The following is a 25,769-nucleotide window of genomic DNA, read 5'->3' as shown; positions in this document are numbered from 1 at the left end:
TTTCTTAAACAAAATTAAAGTCCAAAGAGTGTAATCAAAGAGTTTCCAAAATGACGACATAAAAGATAATTAGCTAATCTGAAATCTTATTTACAAATTGAAGTTTGTCTCTTTGAACATCAATATGTATCTCTTCTATTTCTTAAACAAAAATTGCGATCAAAGAGTGTAATCAAAGAGTTCCCGAAATGACAACATAAAAGATAATTGGCTAATCTGAAATCTTATTTACAAATTGAAGTTTGTCTCTTTGAACATCAATATATATCTCTTTCAGCGCCGTATTCTCATTTCTTAGAAAACACTCCTGGAAATTTTTTTTAATGATTTATAAAATAAAAATTCGTTTCAACTTGAATCTTATCCACCTCATGAAATCCTTTGAAGACGCTCTTTTGAATTTTGAAAAAAGGAAAAAAATCGTACAAAATGTGACTATCGTGTGAGTTTATGTATGATTTTTCTCTCTTCTCCAGAATTAAAGAAAATCATCAAAAGATATCGATTTGACGACATGTTTGAGATTTAAATTGAAATGGCGAATTTTAAATTCACAAAAATATTAAAGCTTGAACATTTTTTTATGCACTATAAATATACGTGTACATGTGAATGTATGTGAATTTATGTGTGTTAATGTGATTATTTTCGTGTCATTGTACAGCAATGTAATTTATCAAGTCTCGAGTAGTAAAAAGTTTCGTAATAGCAAAAGAAGATATATATATATATATATATGTATATAAAAAAGGATATATCGTAGATGTGTCCAGCTGATGGCAACAAAAAACGAAAGCCGAAAGAGCAAAGGCATGTTAGGCTTTGCGTAAAGCCGCTTTTTTTTGTTTACACTCGACTATCTCCGATCTGCTTTTGAGCTGTCGCCCCTCGGTCATTCACTATGTATACGTTCATATAATACTATATTACATCGATGTGGGACAATCTACTACAATAAGATCAAATGGAGTAATCGAGACCATTGGATAAATAAGATAATGTTGCGTAATTTTTTTATATGGGGAAAAATAATATAATTATACCAAAACTGTCAAAATAGACGTGCAAGTAGTTATTACAATTCGAAAAATATTTAAAGATTGCAATCACTAAACATTTTTTTATCATTAAACAAGTCATTGTATTATCCTATCCAAAGATTTTAATTACCTCACTCAACTTTACTTCCTTTTTACAAATTTTTTTTACAGATTTTAATGATGGACCGTATATGATATATATGAATTTTATTGTTATGTTCTAATTATTTTTCCATTACGTTTTAGAATATATCTAGCAAACAATTATAATTCAATTTGGTTCTGAAAGAAATCGGATATATCGAAACAATATATTGAAGCTCGCATGAAAGAAATTTTCGCGGTGAAAATCGTATCATATATCAATGTGTGTATGTATGTGTGTGTGTGTGTGTGTTGTGTGTTGTGTGTGTGAGACAAAATTGTTCTGTCCCTTTGCAATAATTCTGAATAAAATCGTACACAGAAATGTACGTAAAAATCACTATGCAATATAATATTTCACGAGCTATTTTTTTATTTCTATAGTCTAGCGGGAATAATGTTTGTGTGTTTTTTGCAGTTTTTCACGCGAAATCAGCAAACAACAGCATTTTCCTTTTGTTTTGATGCTATCAACAAACAATATCAAAGTAATGTAACTTCTGCATTTTCTGGGAATCTTTTATTTAATATTTAAAACGACATGCATATTTGTTAATGTGTCTCTATCACGGATTATAGAGTCATGCTATACATCTAGAGAAACAGATCATATTTCTCATAATTAAATTATCGGAAACTGTCACTAAAGAATTGTTTTCATACTAAACCGAAGACACATTATATATTTTCAAGTGTATTGAAACATAAATGGTTTTATAACGTGTAGACAATTTTGGTTGAGCGAGAATTTCAAATAAATTTCAATTAAATTTCATCCTCGTATCATTTTTCTCAAGTTTTAAATAAATACTTGGCCCCCCGGCTTTGACGTAACAAAATAAGCAATAAATATATAAATTTATTTACACGACATGTAATTTATATTATCTCTCTTTATTTCATCATCTGATGAATCTTTCAATTGATAAAAATCTATTCTTTTTTTCTTCTCGCTATTTAAACAAATATATAATACATTAATTTTATTACGGTATTTCTAGATATTTATAAATATATTATATACAAACAAAATATAATAATAAAGGGACTATCAAGTTATACATACATCAATGACGTGATTGAACAATTCAACATCGGTTTATTATTGAATGAGCTACGTCAATATAAAAAAACGGGACAATAAAGACGAACAATCAAGTTGGCCTTCGATAAACGGGGCGCTGATGTTACAATCTTATACAGAGGGGAACACAAAAAAACGCAATCGTGGCCCCAGTGAGAGGAGAGTATCGAGACAAGAAATCCAATTAATGAGTAAGTTACACGCCAAAAAATAGCTTGTTTCCAAGGGGGAGGATACCCAGAGGTGCATCTGTCAGAGAAAACAACATTCGCCTCGTGCTCGCGCCACTCCGACGATTATTTTCCCACGTGTCGTTGTCGCGCGCATCGATCGATGTATGTCGAATCGAAACGTTCTCTTTAATTGGACCATAGGTTCGTTAATTCCGTAACTTGACGCGGAATCGCGCGCGATTTATCGATCCGTATCGATATTGTCGCCAACTGGGATTTTTTACGATAGCTTTCTGCAACGATCATTGATGAAACTTACCCGAGTTATATATTCACACAAACGTGTATAAAAGTGTGCAAAACGGTGAATAAAAATCGTGCGCGTGATAAAAATCCGGTGCGCAGAGAACACATAATTATTTTATTTAATTGTAAAGCGAAAAGCTTTTGAACGCGTATGTTTTCTCGAAAAACAGAGAGGCTTAATCGTGCTCTTTCAAGATCACTACAGCTTAGATGGATAATGCTCGCGGAAACAGACGTTAATTGATTACGAATCCGATTGCGTATTTCGCAACAGAGTGGAAAATAATCGTCGAAGAAGCTGCCGAGATTGAGCAAAGGCGTACTTAAGTAGTAGGTAGTTGTAATAGTAGTAGTGGTGAATATATGGTGATGGTGAATTATATAGTTTTTTGGCTGAGATTGCATTAAAAAATATGTGGACAAACGGATGAATAAATGTTCAAGTCTAGTCTTGAGAGAGAAAGAGAGAGATAGAAGGGATGGGAGTTTTTAGGGCTGAGATTTTTTTAGAAGATGGAGCATGAAGGCGAGGGTCGAGGGAAGAGCGGGGGAAAGAGTATCAATTGATAAAACATTATATGCCACTCTAGTGTATACTACAAGAGGTTCGGAGGAGAGCTTTTTTGGGGCCGTGTCGGTGTATTGGGGCCCGATAATCCTACCTTGAAGAGCTGTACGCCAATGACGGCGAACACGAACTGCAGGAGGCTGGTGACGAGGACTATGTTTCCGATAGTCTTTACCGCTACGATGACGCACTGTACTACGTGCTGGGTTCATAACATTAATTCACAATATATATTCGCCCTTCGCTGAGATGGAGAGATGGAAAATTATCGCGTTAAACGCTTCTTAGCGCGTATATTGTTGTCGACGAGTTCGAGTAGCTCTCTCGAGGAAGTCGCGGAAAGTATTGCTGTCGTAGAGAGCGCATCAAAATCTGGATTTCTCAAGTTAAATTTCTTTAATTAGGAATTCGAGATTATTTCAATGTTCTAAATGAAAGAACTGTACGTCTTTTTAATATCCATTTGCTACGGAGACTTTTGTTAATCGGTTAGAAAAGAAATTAATGATAAATAACATTTGTATCTCGTATATAAAAAATAAAAATTGTCGCGCGATCCTCGCGTGGGAACGGAAATAACTCGTTTGCGCGATTTTTCCAAAGTCAGCTCGGCGCTCTTCCACCATTTGTATTGAATAATCGCGACTTCGCATGGCAATCACGGTCGGACTAACGGGAGCGTACTCTTTAATTTAGCTGGCTGTGGACATTACGGTATATTATGCCCTTGGCGTTACTATTACGTTCTACTGTAAGGACGCGTATGCTGTGTGAATCGGGCCGGTTTTAGCGGACTTGCGGATAGGTGAGACAAATGAAAGAGATACCTTTAATCCCTTGGCGCGATTGATGGCACGTAGCGGTCTCAAGACACGAAGTACTCGGAGCACCTTGATGAAAGAGAATGCGCCAGTGCTGCAAACATATACATAAATATATAAGATAAATAATTAAATCAATATAAAATAAACATAACGAAAGAAATTATCTAGAGCGAGCTTTATCTTTCAAATAATCAAACTTTTTTTCACGAAAAATTCTAATTTTCATTTACAATTCACATAACTTTTATATAATACTATGATATGAAAAGTTGCATAATTATAAATATAAATAGATATAAAATTATATATATATGTGTCTCTTATTAAAAATTCAACAAATAATTATAATTATAATTGTGTAAATAATTAAAAAGTAGCTTTTTTACATTTTTTACATTCTTATATTTCTTATGCAAAACTGGATTAAAAATATTAATATCTAATGTGAAGAGAAAAGAGAGAAAGTAGTGAAGAAAACATATAGATATGTACCTGACAGACATGGAAACGAGAGAAGCGCAAACGACGAGAAGATCGAGCAGATTAAAAGCTGATCGGCAAAACGCGCCCTCATGGATGATGAAGCCATATGAGATCATTTTGAGGCAGATTTCGATCGTGAAGACAGTAGTGAAAAAGTAGTCAAAGTAATTCAATATCTGTAACATACCAAACGAATGTATGTATGTATGTATGTAACATTTATTTCACAGACATTTTATATTGATAATTTCTTGATAATTTCAAAGTTTCGAAATAACGGTTATTAAAAAAAAATCAAACATCGATTCATTTTTCAACGTAATTTAAATACTAGATTTCTTTCCGCCGAGGCTTTCAGCGGATCTTCGGCGGCCAACATGGCTGAGGAAATCATAATGCAGACCAGTATCACATTGCTGAAGTTACTGTGATTGCAGAACCAATGGCAGAAGATGCGAAACCTGCGAAATGAACGAAAAGAGACACGAAGTGAACTTCTTGAAAGAAAGACACTTGAAAAAAATTATTTGATATCGAATTAGCTTTCATTTTTATCTTTGTTATTGAAAAAATCTTCAGGTAACTTCTGTATACCTATTGGTGCTTGAAAAAATGAAGAATGCCGAACCGGCTGGTATCGGTTCCTTTTTGGCTGCCATGTTATACTCAGACATTCTTCGCGGTCTAGCTGATGTTTCTTGCCCGTCATCTAAAAGAGAATTTGATTTCCTTTTTACATAAATTTACAAGACTATATTTTATTTCATTCGGTTTAGCATTTCTATATTAGAATATTCTATCTTATCTAAAATTATTAGATTAATCGAAAAATATCACTCAGTTTTCTTTTCATTATTAATTTCTGAAACAAATGTTGAGGAAAATTAAGATAATGAAAGCACCTTGCATTTCCTCCTGATCATCACCTTCTTTCTCTTCATCTTCCTCCACTTCTTCATCAGACTCAACGTTGAGTCGCACTTTGTGCGTATTCATATCGTCGCTTTTCTCCGATCTGTAATTAGTTATATAGAAATCAATGTTCTAAACTTTCTTGAAATTGATATCTTTAGGAATTTGGCCGTGGCATTTTTTAAATTTTATTTGAAATCTATAGAATATAGAAAGAAATAATTATACATATTTATATATATGTATTTATTAAAAAATTTATTTAAATATTTAATGAAAAATTTGTGATAGTGATGAATGAACTTAGTGATGAATAATTATCGAGGTATTAATGTCTTTATAAAAAAAAAGGATAGAAATCTTCAATTATCTTTACAAAAATATGTGATTACATGACAAGATACTTATTAATACTGATTAATATCTTAATAATTAAAACTTCATTATTAAATTTCATTAAATTGTTCAACAAATTTTTCAATAAGTTCTTATAATCCGAGAACCTAAAAATCGTTGATAAAAAGGCACAGCAATAATGAATTACGAAGTAGCGTGACTTATTATTCCTTGAATCGTGATTGTCGACTTTTGCGGATCTTGCCATGCATTACCAACTATAATAGCGTTGCATAAGGAAAGAGAAAAAAGAGGGGTGTGTAATAGCTGCCCTCTAATCTCTTGTCGATGTAATAACGTACGCTGCTGTATTACAACTTACGCTGCGTTATGCGAGAAAAGGGCTTACGTTTCGGTATCGAGTGCGGCCTCGTAGTCCTCCATTGTCTCGTTAGGATCTTGTTCGAGATCCGTGCCGGCGCCCTCATCCTCCCCACCGGTCCCCTCGTCACCATCATCGCCTGCCTCGCCGCTGACTTCGTCCCTTGCCGGTGAACCGCTACGAGATTTATTTTTCTCTGCCTAAAAAATAGAAAAGGGGGATTATCTGTCAAGTGGTTCGGTCGAAAAGCAATCAGTAACAATGATCTTGTGCAAAGAGTATTCCGATAAAGTACAACAACGTATTTTCGCAACTTCAGAGATAAGCGTTTATTAAATTAAAATAAAAATTGAAATCTTTTTAAATTTCAATTTTTAATAAAAAATTTCTTATTACACAAACAATTTTGTAACAAACAATTAATTTGTTTACTTATTAATTAATTTATGAATTAATTGATAAATTCGTAATATTGGACGTCATCTAGTAGTAAAATACGGACAAGAGTCGGACTATATTAAATTTAGCCAATAAAATTTAACTTGATTTCAATTATTATTTTACTTGTATTCATTAGAATATCCTTTTTACAAGACATATTGCAGGGGTACATATATTTTTCATAATGTAAAATTTATTAATATCTGACAGAAAAAATATCTGTGAAATATATTAAAAATTTAAATAAAGAATTGGATTATAAAGTATTTTTGCTAAATAATTATAATTTTGTTGAATAATATTAGAGAATATCTATTTAATAAACTAATGAAATTCTATAGTCAACATTATAGATACTCTGACGAGATTAATATCATTATTATGCAAAAAGCTTTTGCTACAAGCTGATATAACGTAAATAAGAACATAAATTCATATACAAATCCATATACAAATATTTGATTTATGATTATTATCGTAGCGTCACTTGTCGAATTTACAAATTAATCATATTTTATTAACATTTTTGCATATCTATAAGATACAAACATATCCATTTGTATACATAGAGAAAAACATGAGAATTCTTTTTTCCATCCCCGTAAAAAGCCGTAAGACGAACGTGATATAAACACTCGTAATAAAAAGTTTAATTCAATAGGGAGCAGTAAATTTTTTTATTACCGTGATCTCATGACTTAAAAGTATAGTGAGGTGCAGCTTGCATTGTAAGAGAAAATTATATATTTTTTTTACTACTTGTTAGATTGCTGTTGGTAAATAACAGCGTGGAATATGCTGCATATTCGATTCAAATATTGATTTGTTATCATATAACTTTTATGTTTATTATTAAAAGGAAGGAAAATATATATATGCATATATTATAAATAAAAATTTATACATATATTATAATTTATGTGTGTATACGTATAAATAAATATGAGAAAAGATAATATTAAAAGTATAAATATAATATATATTCAATATGCGCGGAAATTTTTTGAAAATATTGAATACAGAAATTGGATATTGGATAAAGCAAGAAAATGTACAACGAATTTTTTATCAATGCAACGAGAAGTATGTTATACGTTGAAGAAACGTACGCTCTACAGCGGCGTAGAATTTCCACTGCGCATTCAACAGTTTTTCATCAATGTTGTTCGCTGTTAGAAGTATGATTAATCAGCTTTTGAACTCTGTCGTCGCGGTTTTAAATTACCTTACGAGTAAAATTGTATTGCTTGCGTCGCGTAAATTGCAATACATTTGATTAAAGAAGTCGTATACCGTCTCCGGATATTTCAATGTAACACTTCAAGTAATTTGGTCAGTTTTATATCTACATATTTATTTAAATCAATATTGTTTAGCATTTATAAAAAATACTACAAAATCTATTATAATTCTAGTCTGCGACATTCTTTAACGATTTTGAAGAATTAATCTTTTGCTTTGAAAAGAATTTTTTTCAAGAAGGATTATAATTTCAGGTAACTTGTAATTAAAAAATTCTACTTTAGAATACAATCGATGCGAGTGATTGATGAAATAATCTACCATTAAAGATTAATGGGATTCTAGAAGACATTATATTTTTTATTCTAGGTAATATTAAGGCGGTTTTTTTCGCACGAGGAAAATTATATTAATTCATTGGCCGAATTAATGTTATCGAGTCGATAAATTTTGTAGAATAGAATCTCGATAAGTTTGATAGTTTCGCACGTGCCGTCGTCGAACAACATCGTACAATAGAAGAAAATTGAAGCGGCATTCTTTTTATCACCCTGTACAAACGCTGTTAAACGCGACGCTCATTTACCATGATAGGCGTCATTCTGTCGTCGTCATGCCTTTAGACTCATTCGAGCGGACTCGCATTGTCCATAATGTGTCTCGTGATATTCATTATTCGCAAATGCTTCACGCGACATAAAAGACATCGCTTCTCTTGAGACATCAGGCGGAGAATTAGCCTGATCGTTTATGGAAATCCGGAAAAAACAGCTCGTTCGAGAGAGTTGTGTAATTTTGAAATCTTTCAGACAAGCGACATGCATATGCATGAATTTATTGCTTCGATATTTTTTTACATGAAGGAATAGCATATATTAATAATTATATATTTTAATATTATTCATTAATTTCACCGAGGGATTGAAAAGTTATGATTTTTGGACAAATAAATTGCTGTATAAAGAGAATATATACTTCAATATATATATATATAATAATCGCAAGAATTATCACTTTTTTAAGGATACGATTTTTATTAATAAGAGCTCTTTTTTTAATTTTGATAAAATAAAAAAGAAATGAGTTTTTCAATATGAAATGTCGATGCTTAAATAAATGTAACGAAGCATTATCGACTCTATATTGGATTCGCAATACGTCTGCAAAATTATTGACAATCTAATACATTATGTATTATGTATGTACTGTGTTGAAACTCACCTCCTCCTCGGCCTCCTTTTCGATGGCAGTTAGAGACTCGGCATCAGCGAGATTGTCGACGGCGATAGCCAAGAACACGTTCAAGAGGATATCTGCATTGCTATCTTCGTCAAGGATCGATTAAAATTTATTAAATCAGGCCGGATCGATATTACTGAGTCGAACGTGACTTTTAATTTAAAATGCGCGAGAAAAAGAAGTGACGATTACTCATCGAATGAATTCATCTCTTTTTGATAAAGGATACAGTTGCCGCATATGAAGAGGATAATAAAATAAACGCAGGCGAGTACGCCGATACTGGCCACGCCGCCATAAGCTTGAATACCGACGTACATCACAGCGTTCCAGTCCTCGCCGGTTAATATCTAGGATGCAGAAATCAAATGTATTCCATTTTATTTTTAAAAGCGTAAGAAAATAGAGGAAAAATGTAGTAATCCGAAAATAGGCAGCAAGATCGATTGTATATTCGCGATGAATAAAGCGATTTAATATCGCGAGCACAATTTTCTAAAATTCCGCGCTTATTTCTTTACGGAATGATCGAGTACCTGAAACACGGTAAGCAGACTCTGCCAAAAGCTGTCGAAATTGTGACGCGTTTTTTCCTCCATCTCGCTGAAATTGAATTTTCCACCGAAGACCTATTCAAAGAATAAACATTGAAGGAATAAGTGAAGCGTGCGTATATGTGTTTTCGCGTCGCTACGTTTTCACATTAAAATCTACCTGCATGCCCAGAAGAGCGAAGATGACGATGAAAAGAAAAAGCAAGAGCAGCAGCGAGGCAATCGATTGTATCGAGTTCAGTAGAGAGGCCACTAAATTCGATAGTGATCTCCAATATCTGCAAAGAGAGAACAACAATGCATCTTATATATCCCGAATATCAGAGCTCTTTGCGTCTGTTGGAGTATTCTTGTATCGTTATTTCAAATATCGTTGCGACTTAATTTTGCAAGAATTTTTTTTACATTAAATATAAATTACGTCTCGAAAAGAAGTACTCACTTTGTTACTTTGAATACCCTGAGCAACCGGACGCAACGAAGCACGGAAATGCCAAGAGGCGGCATTACACGTGTGTTTGTAAGTATCATTTCGGTAATCGAGCCGATCACGACGAAGCAATCGAAACGATTAAACAACGAGACGAAATAACCCTGTGAAATAAATGATAATAGCCAAGATTAAGAACGTTCAAAATATTAAAAAAAAAAATTATGCGTTTTTCTATTAAACGAGAGAAAAAAGGATAAAGTAACGCTTTATCTTTGTTAATAATTATACATTATTGATATGTAAATAATAAAAATCCAAATTGAATAATAATGTAACATTAATATTTATAAACTTTACGCTATATTTTTTATACCACAAGAGATTGCTCACCTGAAAACCTAAACTGTACATCTTTAACATCATCTCCATGGAGAAGAGCACAATGAAGAACATGTTCGTGATTTCTGATGGCAGACGAAAGAAGCTCACGTTACGAAATGCATTATCAGAGACGCCGGGACGGATTTATAATTAAAGGCAAACATACGCTTGTAAGTCGACTTTATTTCCGCTAAGCAAGCAGCAAGAGGCGGTATTTACCTTGAAACTCGTCCAACCAGTGGGGCTGATCGTAATGTTCTGTAGCGAGAACACCAGTATTCAAGAAAACCAGAACTATGATGAGCCAATAGAAGACCTGGGACTTGACTGCCTTTCGGCAGGCTCTTCGCATCCGCCTGTTCACTCTGCAAATTCGCATCACAATACGCGGTTGTAAGTCTAAAGTTTGCGCTTTCGCCCACTCGTTCGCGTGTATACGAGCGCTTAGCAAACTTCTTCGAACTTGTTCGGATAAATGATGCTTTGATCTCCATTGAGACATTCGTGTATATATACGCGAATTTTGCGACGGTATTTCGGAGAAGGAGTTTTCTCAAATCTAATACGCACACAGGATCCCCAAATATTTACGACGACGACTCCATCGCGAACTTTAGATACTATTTCTTAACATGTAATTTCTTAAGAGTATAGAAAGTCTTGAAAATCGATTACCTCTCTAGGTCTCGTTTCTTCTTTTTCCACACGGACTCTTGTTGGATACCTTCCTCATCGCCCTCCAATTGATCCGTGCTCTCTATTTCGTTTTGTTGCTTGGCTATAAAATATCAAACTCCGTCGATTAATTAGCATATTATATAACTAGGGAGAGAAAGTTATTTCATTTCATGGAATTTAGTTTAATGAACAAAACTTCCCGAATTTAGATTATATACTGCTTTAGATTATATACTTGCATTTACCTAAATATTGTGTAAATTTAGTTGCATAAATACTGATGCGCTATACATCGGAAAATTATATATAAATTTCTAACAATTATTTTATATAAATGTTTATAATTGTTTCCGATATATTAGACATGTAATGTAATGAAAATTATTTAACTATTAAAATATTTGCTTCCAATTATTTTCAACATATAAAAATTTTTAATGTAAAAAATATATATAATATTATTATTCTATATATTTATATATTTATTATATTTATATCATATTTATCTAAAACATATATTTTTTTTATTCAGAATACGTACTTTTTCCGTCTTGCTTCGATTCGTCAATCTCCGGCTCGATGTCCTCGGCTTGCGTTATCCAGTCGAGGTAACCCCTGAGATCATCCTCGATCTGCTGTTTCTCCCTGAGCTTGTGAAAGTCGCCACGCGCCTTCGCTTTTTCTCTCTCCTTGGAGAATTCACTGCACCAAAAACGGGACATCGCATCGCGTTGTGATTACAGGTATGCGGCAGGCGCGTAATTGAAACATTCAAAGGCGATGAAACGGAAATCGAGACGGGCGTGAAAAGCGAAAAGAAAGAAAGGGGGAGATCTCTCCCTCTATTTGTCTGCGCTTGTTCAATCTCTCGTTCGACAAACGAGTATGACTTTGTAGATGCATCCACGCGTATATCGAGAAATCGTGAAAAGAGATCCCCGCTTATAATCTCCCCTTTTTATAAAAAAAAAGAAAAAATAGAAAAGCAGCAATCTAGGGATCTAATTCGAGGAGAAGAAACGCTTCTCTTGATGAGAGCGTATTCTGATTAAAAATTTTCGACATGAATTTTAGCACATAAGATTCTATTCACACATCAAGGAAAATTTTAATTGCTTGTTTATTGCTTCTCGAGGAAGCAAGCACACTTAAAATATCCCATTGACATTTTGACGACTGGATAATTTTCGAATAGTTTACATGAAACGTATCTCGAACATGTGTGTTGCGATGTTTCCGATAATGACAGTGTTTGCGCGCGTTGCGGTAAGCGATGGATAAAACGTAAAAAGGGAAAGAAGTTAAATCGCGCTTATCATCGATACTGTTTTCATGCCTCGATTAGCCGCGTATCCTTTACCGATATGCAATGGAGTGTGTGCGTGTATATTGTACATGTGTATGAACCTAAGAAAAAGATATTTTTATCCTGTCCCCTCATCGAGAATTGTAAAACTCCACGAGGATAGATATCGCAAGCCGATCAACTGGATTTTATCCTTCGAAAAGATCGAGATTGATATCGTTACATCTGCGTGTTCACGTTTAGATGAAACGCGTATAATATTGAGATTTAACATTCTCAGTATTTTATAGTGAATGAAGTAAAAACTGCGCGTTCTCTTCTCAAAACTTATTTATAGCGATAAAAATCGGAAAACTTTTCCCAACACTTACCCGGACAACACACCGAGAATTAGATTCATCACGAAGAAAGCTCCGAGGATGACCATCGAGATGAAATATATCCATTGCCACGAGCTCCCCATCGCATCCTCGATCTAAATCAAATGCAATTATAAAATGATGAAATCTTGATAAATCTTGATAAAATATTTTGAACTGGTCTTCGATGATTGATTAATCTTGATTTATATAAGATTAGTATATAAGATTATATAAGATTAGTATATAAGATTATATAAGATTAGTATACTCTGCTAATCGTATAAATATAATAATGATAATTATTAATATGTGTGATAATATTAATAATAATTAATAATGCAAATCTAAACAATACATAATAAATTTTCGTATAATAATTTAATCATCAATATTGTATATACATATTAATTATTAATTACTTCTAATACGGTCTTTATTCTTGGAAAAATTTAGAGAATGTAGAATTTTTAGGGATTTTATTTTAAAAAATCAAATAATTTTTATGGAATTTTATTAGGAAAATTCAAAGAATTTTTTAAATAATTTCCGTCATAATTTCGCTTTTATATCAAATGATCGACAAATTAATAATCAGTACAACAAAACAGCTTCCGATAATGTGATACATAATTATAATTCTTGAAAAAATGAAAATATGCAAGTGAAAAATACTTATCTTATGAAAGCCATTCAATTTTTTTCAGTACTTTTTCAAATCTAACATTTGAAACTTAAGTGACTCTATTTTTTCTTCTTGATTGTGTGAGTAGAAAACATTAAAAAGTGCACAGAATAAAAAACTGGCGTCTAAAAATTCTGTAATTTTACCTGAAATTATTAACAAAAATATCTGGAGGATTCGATCGGAATCATTCTTAGAAAATATTTTTTACAAGATTCAAGATATATAGACTTCTTCAAGTATAACGTGAGTCTTCGTGAAAATTTCGTTTGACAAGATGTGAGAGATTTTACATTATAAAGTACGTCCGTCCAGCCTTCGAGGGTGACGCATTGGAAGACCGTGAGCATGGCCAGTCCGAAGTTGTCGAAATTCGTGATGCCGTAGTTGGGACCCTCCCAGAACTGTTTGCTACAGTAGTAGTCGGATCCGACGTTAGAGCACTGGAAGCCCATCTCGCCGCAAGGTATCGGATTGTCCATTATCTCGTCTGCGATACAAAGGGGAATCGAATTTTTAATCCCGACAGAATAAACGGCGGCTGCGGATCCATAATAAGATTGGCGTCCGTATAAACGCGTGGCGCTAAAAACTTCTAATTGGTTCTCGAGCAACGCGTTGAACGTGTAATATACCGTTAAAATGTTTGCGTATTTTCTATACGTGTATCTATGCTATACGTAGCTCCAGACTAGCACTTTTTCTCCTTCACTAACGCGATTTATCGATCTTTCTGTCTCGCGCTTCTCCGGCAGATCAATTAAAGAAGCTTCATTAAGCCCGTTGCTTCGTTAAACTTTAAATACACTTGAGCTAACTCCGTCAACATGGCAAATGGTATCTGGATCTCTTATCAAATTAAAATAATGAATGTCTAATTGATTTTCGTATAAATAACATAACATAAATATAGGACAGAGAAATAGCTAACGTGTAATAAAAAGGTAATTAAAATATAAATTTTAATTACCTTTTTTTTTAATTAGTGAAAGTAATTATTCTAATTGATCATTTAAAGATCCTTTATGCTGCATATTTACATGAGAACGATAAAATATAAAAATATAACTACAATATATTAATTAATAATCATTAATATAAATTAATTTTATTTACTGTACACAGATAAGCGAAAAAAGTTAAAAAAGAAAAAATAATTTGATCGGAAAGAACGTGAATTTGCGCGAATTTTCGTTTTGTCTCTTTCTCTCTCTTCCTCGTCGCATCTTGACACATCTTTTTGTATCGCCCGGGCCCGTCCATCCGCTATTTTACGCATTCCCGTGAATCAGCTGTTTGCCGTGCGGCACGCAAGTCGTGCGTCCCTCACGCTAATAATAATTAGACGTTAGTTTCACGTCCGCGTCTCGCGGCTGAATCATATCTAAAATAGCCGTCCCGACGTAAAGTGTGTTAGGAGGCTAAGCCGGGTGTTCCCCTCAGGGTCCCTCGCCAAATCTCCTCTCCCTCATCTCTTGCCATTCCTCGGCCCCGACGTATCCGATTTTTTCGTCGAATCCCACGGGAGTGATACTTACCAAGGTCTACGCGATTCCTAAATAATCTAACAGATCCAACCAGTACTATTTTTTGTTTTCCAACTTCTCATTAATTCTTTATGACGGGTGAAGACAAATTTCTCATGGGTGTATTAAGACTAACATTCGGAATCCTCGATATATAATTTCGATCCCATGTTTTCTTTTTAGGATTCGCTACAAATTACATGAGCGAGCAATTTTTTAAACGCGACAATGTACGAATTTTTTTTCACGATTAAGAAATAATGCCCTTGATACATGTTGCATGCACTATATAGAATGTATATATAATATTATATACGTACATTTTTTACACACACACACACACACACACACATATATATATATATATTTAAATTCAAATTAACATTAATAAAGAGTTTAGATTTACCTTTTTGGAAATATTAAGTTTTAATGATATAAATTAGTGCGAATAAATTAATTATAAAATAATATTAAGATAATATCCAAATTGAATTCCTTAACTGAAGCTTCTTATCAGAAAAATGAATTTCTGAGTCAGAGAAAGACTCGGAACTCAAAATTTAATAAATTTGGGAGTATCTGCGCAAACATCGATTCGCGATACGTTCATGAGAGTTGCCGTTGCCAAGTACGTTATCCGTTAAATTTTTATCAGGACACGTAGCAATCCTGAAACGTGCACTTACCAGTTATGTTGTGCCTGCATGTTTTGTGCAACTTTCCGGAGAACAGCTCGAGGCCGATGATGGCATAAATGATGATGACGAAGAGAACTAATAAAGCAATGTGCAAAAGTGGTACCATCGCCCTCAAAATAGAGTTTAGGACCACCTGAAGACCTACGCAAATGACGAATCAATTTATCTCTATCATTAATTATGCGTGCATGTTTTTCTTTTTCTCTTTTTATCTCACACACACATTAATTATTTATTAATTTTATAAACAATTAAGTAATATACTTTGGTAAAACAATTATAATTATTTTGACATCTCAATTATAAATTATAATTTAATTCTTTGATGTTTATTCACAACAAAATTGACATATTTATTATTAATTCTTTAAACAGCTAAATAATACATTTCAGCAAAACAATCATGATTATTTTAACATTTCATAAATTCCAAATTGAATTTATTTGGTTTAATTTGTTTGCGATATATTATTCGCGATATATTATTGGCGATAAAATCGATAGTTTGAGTGAAAAGTCTTACTTGGAACACCGGAAACCAGCCTCAGAGGACGTAGAACACGAAACGCCCTTAAGGCCTTGACGTCGAAACCCTCCTTCATGAGCATCATCAGCACCGTACTTATCATTCTACAAAGAGGAACGCAAAAAATTTTTCTATGCAGCAGACAAGTAAGGATTAACGACTTGATGATAAAATGAAGACTTCATAATATAGGTTGAAAGTCATTTTCCCAGAAGATAATTTGTCCCTGAAGAAAAGAGCTTTCTGTGCCAAGGCTAATAGTATTATAAACGCCGCATGGTGGCATTTATGAAAACGTTTATGAGGCGTAAAAGGAGGGAAAGGAAGCTCTCCCCTAAATAAACGAGAGATATCACGATTTCTTTTTCGAAAAAAGTACCGTTCCCCGAAATTATAGTCTGGTACCGATTGATTTTTCTTTTCAACATCACGTCTTTAAATTATCTTATTCGCAAACATTTAACGGACCACGAAGTTTATGACATTATCGTAGACGAACTGAACTAAATGAATCCGCCGACCGGAAGGAAACGATCTCGCCCGATGAGACAATTTCAAATGTTGTCGACGACTGCATTTTCCTCGCGCATTAGGCTGCATATCATTTGAATAATGGCTCTTGCCATAATGGTCGACTCGGAGGAAGAAAGAGAAAGAGAAAGATGTGGATGTGCATGTTCTCTCCCGCGGGACATTAAGACGGATCGATTCGCCGTGTCGTTAACCAAGAGCGATAAAGTTATCAGGCGGTAGAGGAAGCACCGTCACGTCGGTTATACGCGAAGCGTGTGCGCTCCGGAAAATAGGTACATGGTTTACTTGTCGATACGAAACGCCATATAATCCGGGATAGATTTTCGCGAACAATCCTCCACGCGAAATAAATAAATTCGCGACGCGGCAATCGCGGATCATTAACCGGAGGAAACAGCGCGAGGAGGGGTTGGTTTCGACATGCTCTGCTTGTCAACTCCTCATTGGAGTTTTATATAACGCGCGCGCGTGTGTTTGTGCTGCTTCTCTCGCCTCTCGTCTCTTTACTCTGTAAAAATCGATGCGATCGCGTAAATAGGTACCATTATTTACGGTATGTATACATAGCGCGTACGCGATATATCGTGATAGTAATAAATGCATATAGGGGTCGTGTATCGGGACTCTGGCGCGGATGGATTATATATCGGGATACCGTTTGCACAGTGTTGTAATCACGATTAATGATTTTTAATACTCCTTTTATCCGCGAAATTTCTGAAAGAAAGCGAATCAGGATATTTTCACGAAATATTGAAAATATGCGATGTCGCATCTTTTATGATTCCCGAGATAAAAGCTCACATTTTTCGTAAAATTTCGGAAATTATTTCAACGCCAAGATACGAGCTGTAATAGTCGCTAGTACAAATTCTCCGCGTGTAGAAGCAATTCACCGAGATATTAATTACGATGGAAGTTCGATCGGCGCCCGACCACTGTAAAGAGGTGGAGAGGTGGAGGACAGACCTATTGGGGGCATTATCGAGACTTGAACAGCTCATGAATTTTCAATCCCCGATCGCTGTTGTACCCGACCGGATTTAATTTACACGCATGAGTCGCGACATTATGTCAGCCAATCGGTCGAGTACGCCCGGATTATATCGCTAATTAATTCACTAACCCGCCTTCGCGTGTGTAATATTCGAGTACGATGTTTCGTCGCACCCATCGCGACGGAGAAAATTTTCCGATTTCCCTTCTTCCTTCCTTCCTTCCTTCCGGCCCTGTTCTCGCTTTCGGCGTGTTCGGGCACCGCCAGTTCCACTCATTTAAGCTCCGCGAAATAACCACGGATCACTCGGCCTGGATCACTCTCGAATCAATTTTATCAACTTTGCAGCTTCGGAGGTGCCCGCGTGCGTTTTTACAAAATTAATCGCAAACTTTTACAATTTTTCTGTTCACTTTTTTAATTTACATTCGCTGGCTTTTTAATGCATATACGCGAAAACATGAAATTGTTCTGATAACTTCGAAGAGAGTAACTTTGTTCAGGTGCTTCCTGTATAATCAGTACACAATAAGAGGGCGAAGTTTTCGAAATCGCTTTAGTATTTATAAGACTCGTCTCTTCAACTCTTATAAATATTAAAACTTGTTGGGAAGAGCTTTTTGATGATACTGTTGTACGAAACAATCGTCGATAATTTTTTGCCCTCTCATCCTCATAATATGAAATTATTTTATACATTTTTTATTTTATATACTCTTTTTATATAATATTTATATATAATTATTATATCTGAATTTTTTAATTCATTGAGTTGCGAAAGTAATTTGTTCCAGGTTTAATATTAATGTTCAATATTTATCGCCAAACGAGTATTCCGGAGTAATCGAGTTATGCGACTTGTCGTTGCTGTTCGTGAATTTTGATGGACGTTATCGTTATTGTGTGCGAGAAAACACTACCAGATGCAAACTACCCAACGGCAAAGTGTATATGATCGCCACGCACTATCGATTACACCGATATTGATCCAATTAACTTGTAATTGATACAAGTTGTTAGATGACTCATATATCTTTATTGACTTTCACTCATCGAATTTGAAGGAAAACGAGTTTATTAAAAAACAAACACCGAGTGTGATGTCATAAATGCTCAAATTTCTAATTGACTTTTCATTAGAAAATTCAAAGGAAATGAATATTTAAGAAATGAAAAATAAACAAACTCAGGAAAGCTAAGGTTCTTTTAAAAACATATTAATAAATGAAGATATATTGGAAAAGAAATTCGTTAATGTATTTAATCCTAATATTGATTTAATTCAATTATATCGAATTCAATTTACAATGTACTGAATTTGTAAAAGTAATACATAAAAATATTTTATCTGCTAATTTAATTTTCTATCAGAATAAAAGCTACAGTAAATTCCTTTCGATTTTTTTGATGAAGTAAGATCGACTATATATCTATATTTATGGACAAAATATTAAATAAAGATAGAAATTTATTAAATTATACTCACCCAATCACGACTATCGTAAAATCCAGCAAGTTCCAACCGTTGCGGAGATAAGCTCCTGGATGGGCGACGAAGCCGTAAGCTATGATCTTCATCACGCACTCCACCGTAAAAATCACAAGAAAAATGTATTCTATCTTCTCCTGCAACATACCATAGGAAAATTGCCATGAGAAGTAAGAAAATGTATATTAGCGTTGATCTATCATCTCTAAAAGAGCATTCAAAGTAAAGGTTACAAACAAGAGAGGTTTCTTAATATTAAAGAGACTACGATTGATAACTATTGAGCGATAAGACGTATTGCCGCAATTTGACCGCGAAACACGTTCGTTAAACGAGGATAATTGAAAGCGACGGCAACAAATTACAGTGAATTGCAATTAAAAACAAGCTCGAAAAGACAATGTTTTTCGCGGCCGCACGTACGCGGACGTTAAACATTTAAAGCACGAGCGTCGCGTTGCAGTTGGATTACGACGAGTTACGACGAGAACGTGATCGCCGTTTATACAGAAGAGGGTGTCAACGGCGCGCCGATATTTTTTATATAGGACTTGTGTGAACTCGCGCCTTTTTTTCTCCTTGGTATGAATTATATAACCTGTTGCTATTTCTTTTTTTTTCGTTTTAATATCTCTTTAATTTTACTCCGCCACGGTTAGTTTAAGAGAGCGAAGACTTTAGCAGAAGGTACTCTTCAAATTTCGAAACTTTGATCAACTCATTATCAAGAAATTAATTACTTACTATGTCAGCCGCAAAACTAAATAACTCTAGAACTTTTATCATACTATATATTTTGCAAATGACAAGTCAAAATTATATATATACGAGTGATAAAAATTAATAACTTCACGATTGCAACGTAGCAAAAAAATTTGATATAATTTTCAATACAAGAATACATTTATGAAATAAAAAATGACCACAATTCTTAAGAATTTAACAGTTTCATTTATAATCATAAATACATTTCAATAATGCAAGAGCAAAGATGTGTCTTGGAAAACGTGAATTTAAGATTAATTTTTCGACGTCGACCACCCCTTATTAGCGTGACTCATAGGCAGTAGTATACCAGCAACATCGCCGACCATCGCGCAAAAGGATTAATCGACGCATAGCACGGTTACGGTTACGGAGAAGAGAGGGAGGAGGGAAAGAAAAACGGTGTAGGCCTTGGTGAGAAAAACAGGCGAAACAAAAGGAAGAAGCGGAGGGTTAAAAATAAGGTCGAAGAGAGAGCGCTCGCTTGCTACATATCAAAGGTGGGGAAAAAAGCCGCCGTACGAAGAGAGAAGATATACAGGGCATGGTGGACGTTAAAGGGGAAGCTGAAAGGTGCGGATATACGACCATAGAGAGAGGACACGGATTCTCTTTATCTCTCTCTCTCTCTCTGCGCGACATCCATTGCGTTTAATTTCCGAAATCGATCGATTATCAAAGGTTCGCTGAAATAAGCTCGAGCGCACATTATATCGTTCGTATTGCTCGCCGATGCATGACACGTGGACACCATTACGTGACTTTGAGGACGCAAAGTTGTGAGGGCAGAAAGTTCCCAAACTTTTGACGGATCGTATTGTTTCTCACTCTCTCTCTCTTTCTCTCTCGTTCATTCGCTCTTCTTTTCAATATTTTATTATTTCTTCTAATACAAATTTATTCCTTTTTTTAAAAGAGATTCGAATATCGTTTGGCACTTTGGATAAATTCATAGCAAGATTTTTAGGATTTGCCTTCGATAAAATTATTACTTTAATATTTTTCCAGATTAAAAAGTATTTTCTTATTCTTTTGTTGTAAAAGTTTTTTATAAAAATTCGAGAATAATTCAGTGATTATCCGCGAGTGAGGTAAAAATGAAGTACATATTAATATTCATACGATAAATTATTTTTCATCTCACACTTGTTTATTAATTGTCGATCTTCTCATTAACACACACTCATTCCATTATTAGATCGATATCTCTCTTACTAGAAAATGTATTGTTGTGCATTTTTATCACGTACAATTTTTTTTATTTAGTCGTATAAGGATTAACACATTGCCCACCACGTGGACGAAATACGGAAAGAGCAGGTGGTAAGGCCAGGACCGTAGATATTACACAAACGTGCCTACCGAATAATAAATTCGCCACTATGATATTAAACGTCAGATCGTGTTCGGTTCTAACGAATATTTAATGCTATGTGAAAGATTAAATTGTTCGATTTACGCCACATATTTGCGCAAACACTAGTTATAGCATTTATATGGAATTTGAAAGACACTTTATTAGATTGATACTATTTTATAAACGCAATATTTGATTGTCAAACTTTTACTATTAAAAAATTTTTAATGTATTAATATATTAATGCATTAATATATTAATATATTATATATTATATATAAAATATATATGCATATTTTATATATGTGTATATATTAATGAGAAAAGATAATTTTATATTTAAATACTCACAATGAGTATTACTTCTTTCTGTGAGCATAATTTCTTTATATTCAAAATAAAATAAAATAAAATATTTTTTGTTATCTTAAAACTAACAAATGTTTGTCTTTAAAAATTAACAGATATTCATAGAAATGTTCATATATATAATATATAAAACGACGTGTTGTCTTGTGAATTTTTTATATAGTTTCATAATCTTGCGGTGGTAAAAGATATCAGAGTTTTATGTCGGAGTTTTATCTCGATTAAGAATCGGGCAGGGAATGAAAAAGTTCGAAGTTTTTAAAGAAGACTTAGAAAGATTGATCTTAAGATTTGCGACTTTTTGGAGTTTGCGACTGAATTCGCGAATTTCTCCCGGAGGTGTTATTCCTCGTTTCCCATTTCTCAGAAAAAGGATGCTCAGAGAGTAAATACTTAAAGAGTGACGCACAGACACTGGCAGAAAAAGAAAACACAAGAAATAAATTAGTAACATATTTAATTTTTACCTCAAATTTTATAAGTGTAGCTGATTACAAATAACGATTCCTACAAAAAAGAAAAATCTGCCTGTTTTCTAAGTCATTTTACAAGATTTGCATCTCTTTTTGCACATTTACTTTACTAATTATTTAGTTTAGAATTTTTTACAAGTTTTATTTACACTATTACTTATATACATGTACCGTTCATTATTTACTTTTAATTTATGACGTTTCTCACTATCTTCCTGTACATTTATAAACTATATTTATTTTCTCGATAAGAGAGAAGTTAAATTAACAGATTTATACAGCTTTCCCTTCGCGTTTACACGAATAGCTTTCCGCGAATTTCTCGATTAGCCCGATCTCAACCAAGTTTTCTCTCGATTAATTAGTGCGCAAAGCATGTCCTTTGAGTGACGCAAAACAAAATCGCACCCTTTGGTGAGACACAACCCCACTTTAGTACATGCATAATACGACGTAAAACTCAATTTCGAATCGTTGGGAGCTGTTTTGTGCATACGTGATTCCGCAAGTTCTGATGCGAGCCGAATGTCTTATCTATGAATGAGCTCGAGTGGCCTTCGACATTGATAACTATGAATGACTTTTGAAGTCATCCCCGACGGGGAAAGGGAAAGAAAAGAAAAGGGTATCCTCGATTAATCCTCGCGGCCTACAGCGGCCTACATGTGAAACTGCGCCTTCCAATTATAGCGCCCGGGGTGCCATGCACGCTGATCTCGAGCAAGATTGAACAATTATTGAACTTTCAGCTCGAATAAGTTTCATGCCACCAACCCCGCCAGTGCCGTCTCGGAATCGATAACTCGATAGAGGTTCACGTGGTTCGTTGAACGGGATCGCCACTCTCTTATTGTTGCAGAGGGTCACTCATCGATTTAGACATACATATACACATACATACAATACATATATATATATATATATATATATATATATATATATATATATTATGACTGGTAAAATTACTTTATTTCGCATTCGGTAAAATCGCCCAAAAGGATTCCCGGCGACGCCTTTCACAACGGAATGATTGCCGTTTGCCCGCGATTATTTTTAGCCTCTTTCGAAGTTTCTATTTTTATTTATATAGATTGCGTTATAAAATAATACACGCTAGACACATCAATTTCTAGCTTTATTTAGGTGGAGTCCCTCGATGATAAAAATAATAATTTTATTTAACAAAAAAGTTTAACAAAAATAAAACTAAATTTCCGCAAATACTCTAGAAAATAAAAACAATAATCAAAAATGTGTCGAATACTCACCAAGTACTGATTGGTCAGATTAGAATCGCCATAGGGATACGGCGTGTAAACGGCCAAAGCGACGCAGTTCGCAAATATCGTCATAAGGATGAGCCATTCAAAGGGTCTACGAAGTGACGTTGATGAAAATCGAGCGAATTAAGGAAAATATAAGGGTGGTTATTCAAGCGTTAATCCTTTCCGTTGACGAAAACCGTCATCAATATTAACCCCAATATTATCGTCGAATGCGAACTCGAATTAGGATCAACCTGGAAAAGCGATTAACGCGCGATTATTAAAGTCAGATGCGTAAACATCGGTTCGCTAAAATTTAATCTTTAATTTTGTCCCGCGTCTCACGGTTGTTATCTCTTTAATCTCGCTCGCAAAGGATACTTCCACTCCACGACGCTGATGCACATCTTCCTAAGAGGGTTCGTGAGGGCCAGGCAGAAGAGCGCCCGGACGGGCCTGTCGGGTGGCGGCTTGCCACCCCGTCTGACGGGCCTCTTCTGGGCTGCCGACTTGGAGGCAGCGCCGGCGGCTCCGGCGGGGCCCGTCTGCGACTGCGGGGGCGGCGGTGGCGATTGATGCGCATTCGGTAACTGTACAGCATCCGGGACGCCACCGACACCACCGACGATTGACTGCTGGCCGACAATGGGGGGGGTCGCGGTGGAGGGGGTCGCGGCAGTCGGCTGGGCCCCCGGCAGCCGGGCAGGTGGGCCCAACGCCGAGCCCCCATCCCCCCCCGCGCTCATCGGTCGCTGGTGTCGAGCTCCGTGCTTCCTGTGCTACGACGACGATCACGTCTTCTTCTTCTTCTCCTGCGGCGACGAACCAGCGATTGCTGCCCGGCCAAGCAGATGGAGGCGATCGACGCCGATCGACGCGGTGTCTCAGAGGCGCCCCACCACGCGCTGCAGCTCGCCGGCATGCTACGGCACTGGGCTGCTACGAAGCTCCCTCCGTGACCTGCGGTTGAAAGGTCGAGGTTCATGAGAGAGAAAGAGACAGAGAGAGGGAGAGAGAGGGAGAGAGTGAGAGTGAGAGCCCTTTCGGCCCTAACGGTCGAGCAAGTGCGCATCACGATGAGTACTCTATAAATTGTAATTATTCATAAGCCAACGCCGCGATGCATTCATGAGCGCGAATTGATGTGCACTCTCGCGAAAATACGTATTCTCGAAACACGTAGATAAATATCATATTTCCGAAAATGTCACATACAATTTTCAGCTGATATATTTGAAAGTAATATGGATATAATTTTCATATTTAAATTGCAAATCACAGCGAGAGAAGGGTGAATTGTTCCATAATTCATTTCATTATTTTGAACCTGCTAATATATAAATGTTACAATCATTTTTCGTGTATTGTAACTTCTCTAATTAAGCGAACAGATTTTACGGGGAATAATAAATAAATTTGATATCTCCAAGGTTTATTTTTGATATCGAATATTATTTAAACGAAACGCGTATGAAGATATGCTGCTGAGAGAAAAGGTAGATTATCCACGTATATAATGATATAGAGAAGAAAATAGCGCACGTAAAGTCGATTCCGCGCCTACGCCTTTTATGCGAAAAACGAGATATTCCAGACACAATTCGAGGATATTCCAGTCTCGAAACGATGCAATTATACCTTTGACGATACAAATCCACCGAGAAAAGCAATGTATACAATGCAGCGAGAGTCGCGCAGCCTTGTCCTCCTCCTCAATTTGGGAAGGATAATGCATAGAGCACAGCTATTCGATTGTACCATGGGTGCAATAAAAAAATAACAAGGCTACCGAATGAAAAGAACTCGACACAACAATTTGGGGGTAGCTTTTCTATCCCGGCGCTACCTATCAACTGTAGTGTTTTCCCTCCTGAGAGTTGGCTCGTCTGTTTCTCTCAATTTTGCGAGAAACATTTGAAGCGATCGAAAATTTATTATGCCATTCATATAATATTAAGACTAATTAGTTTTTTGACTTTTCATAATAAATCTTTATACTAATTCTAATATTGCCAGTTTTTATCTTTTAAGCAATATAGAAAATATGAATTATTCCTTTTTTATTTTTACGTAATTAATATTTTATATTAACGATGAGATCATCCTTTTTCCTAGTATTGCAATAAACTTTAAATTTCACGTTAACGAAGATGCGAAGGAAGATGTGAGTTATTATAAGTTAAGCGAAATTACCAGAAGA

The 25,769-nt window shown here is 35.0% G+C and overlaps 2 protein-coding genes across 6 annotated transcripts in view; one reads left to right on the top strand and one right to left on the bottom strand.

Moving 5' to 3' along the window:
* The window catches only part of LOC145964033 (uncharacterized), a 36,933-nt gene extending 32,563 nt beyond the window's left edge, over positions 1 to 4,370 (top strand). Inside the window, exons 8-10 of the mRNA XM_083086398.1 lie at positions 1,603 to 1,672; positions 2,186 to 2,459; positions 3,338 to 4,370. The gene's annotated coding sequence lies outside the window, so the exon portion shown is untranslated. The remainder of the gene's footprint in view (positions 1 to 1,602; positions 1,673 to 2,185; positions 2,460 to 3,337) is intronic.
* Positions 1 to 25,769, bottom strand: part of Ca-alpha1d (Ca[2+]-channel protein alpha[[1]] subunit D) — a 66,467-nt gene that overhangs the window by 24,209 nt on the left and 16,489 nt on the right. For 3 of the 5 annotated variants that reach the window (XM_083086389.1, XM_083086391.1, XM_083086394.1), the window contains exons 2-24: positions 23,951 to 24,529; positions 23,573 to 23,678; positions 19,338 to 19,477; positions 16,318 to 16,424; positions 15,783 to 15,935; positions 13,864 to 14,060; positions 12,898 to 13,001; positions 11,762 to 11,922; positions 11,218 to 11,320; positions 10,762 to 10,907; positions 10,552 to 10,625; positions 10,171 to 10,322; positions 9,889 to 10,006; positions 9,711 to 9,803; positions 9,404 to 9,524; positions 9,157 to 9,248; positions 6,280 to 6,452; positions 5,525 to 5,637; positions 5,217 to 5,331; positions 4,954 to 5,083; positions 4,632 to 4,798; positions 4,143 to 4,230; positions 3,410 to 3,517 (exon numbers count right to left, since the gene is read on the bottom strand). In XM_083086389.1, the coding sequence (XP_082942515.1) occupies positions 3,410 to 3,517; positions 4,143 to 4,230; positions 4,632 to 4,798; positions 4,954 to 5,083; positions 5,217 to 5,331; positions 5,525 to 5,637; positions 6,280 to 6,452; positions 9,157 to 9,248; positions 9,404 to 9,524; positions 9,711 to 9,803; positions 9,889 to 10,006; positions 10,171 to 10,322; positions 10,552 to 10,625; positions 10,762 to 10,907; positions 11,218 to 11,320; positions 11,762 to 11,922; positions 12,898 to 13,001; positions 13,864 to 14,060; positions 15,783 to 15,935; positions 16,318 to 16,424; positions 19,338 to 19,477; positions 23,573 to 23,678; positions 23,951 to 24,315 (3,126 nt within the window). In that variant the 5' untranslated portion in view covers positions 24,316 to 24,529. The remainder of the gene's footprint in view (positions 1 to 3,409; positions 3,518 to 4,142; positions 4,231 to 4,631; positions 4,799 to 4,953; positions 5,084 to 5,216; positions 5,332 to 5,524; positions 5,638 to 6,279; positions 6,453 to 9,156; positions 9,249 to 9,403; positions 9,525 to 9,710; positions 9,804 to 9,888; positions 10,007 to 10,170; positions 10,323 to 10,551; positions 10,626 to 10,761; positions 10,908 to 11,217; positions 11,321 to 11,761; positions 11,923 to 12,897; positions 13,002 to 13,863; positions 14,061 to 15,782; positions 15,936 to 16,317; positions 16,425 to 19,337; positions 19,478 to 23,572; positions 23,679 to 23,950; positions 24,530 to 25,769) is intronic. The other 2 variants (XM_083086390.1, XM_083086393.1) reach the window with 1 other exon arrangement.

Source organism: Camponotus vicinus, unplaced genomic scaffold (genome assembly GCF_025532165.1).
Source record: "Camponotus vicinus isolate PSW18456_S1 unplaced genomic scaffold, iyCamVici1.0 SCAF_13, whole genome shotgun sequence".
Classification (NCBI taxonomy): domain Eukaryota; kingdom Metazoa; phylum Arthropoda; class Insecta; order Hymenoptera; family Formicidae; genus Camponotus; species Camponotus vicinus.
Note: the sequence above shows the minus strand (reverse complement) of the source record. Positions and strands in the feature narration are given on the sequence as shown.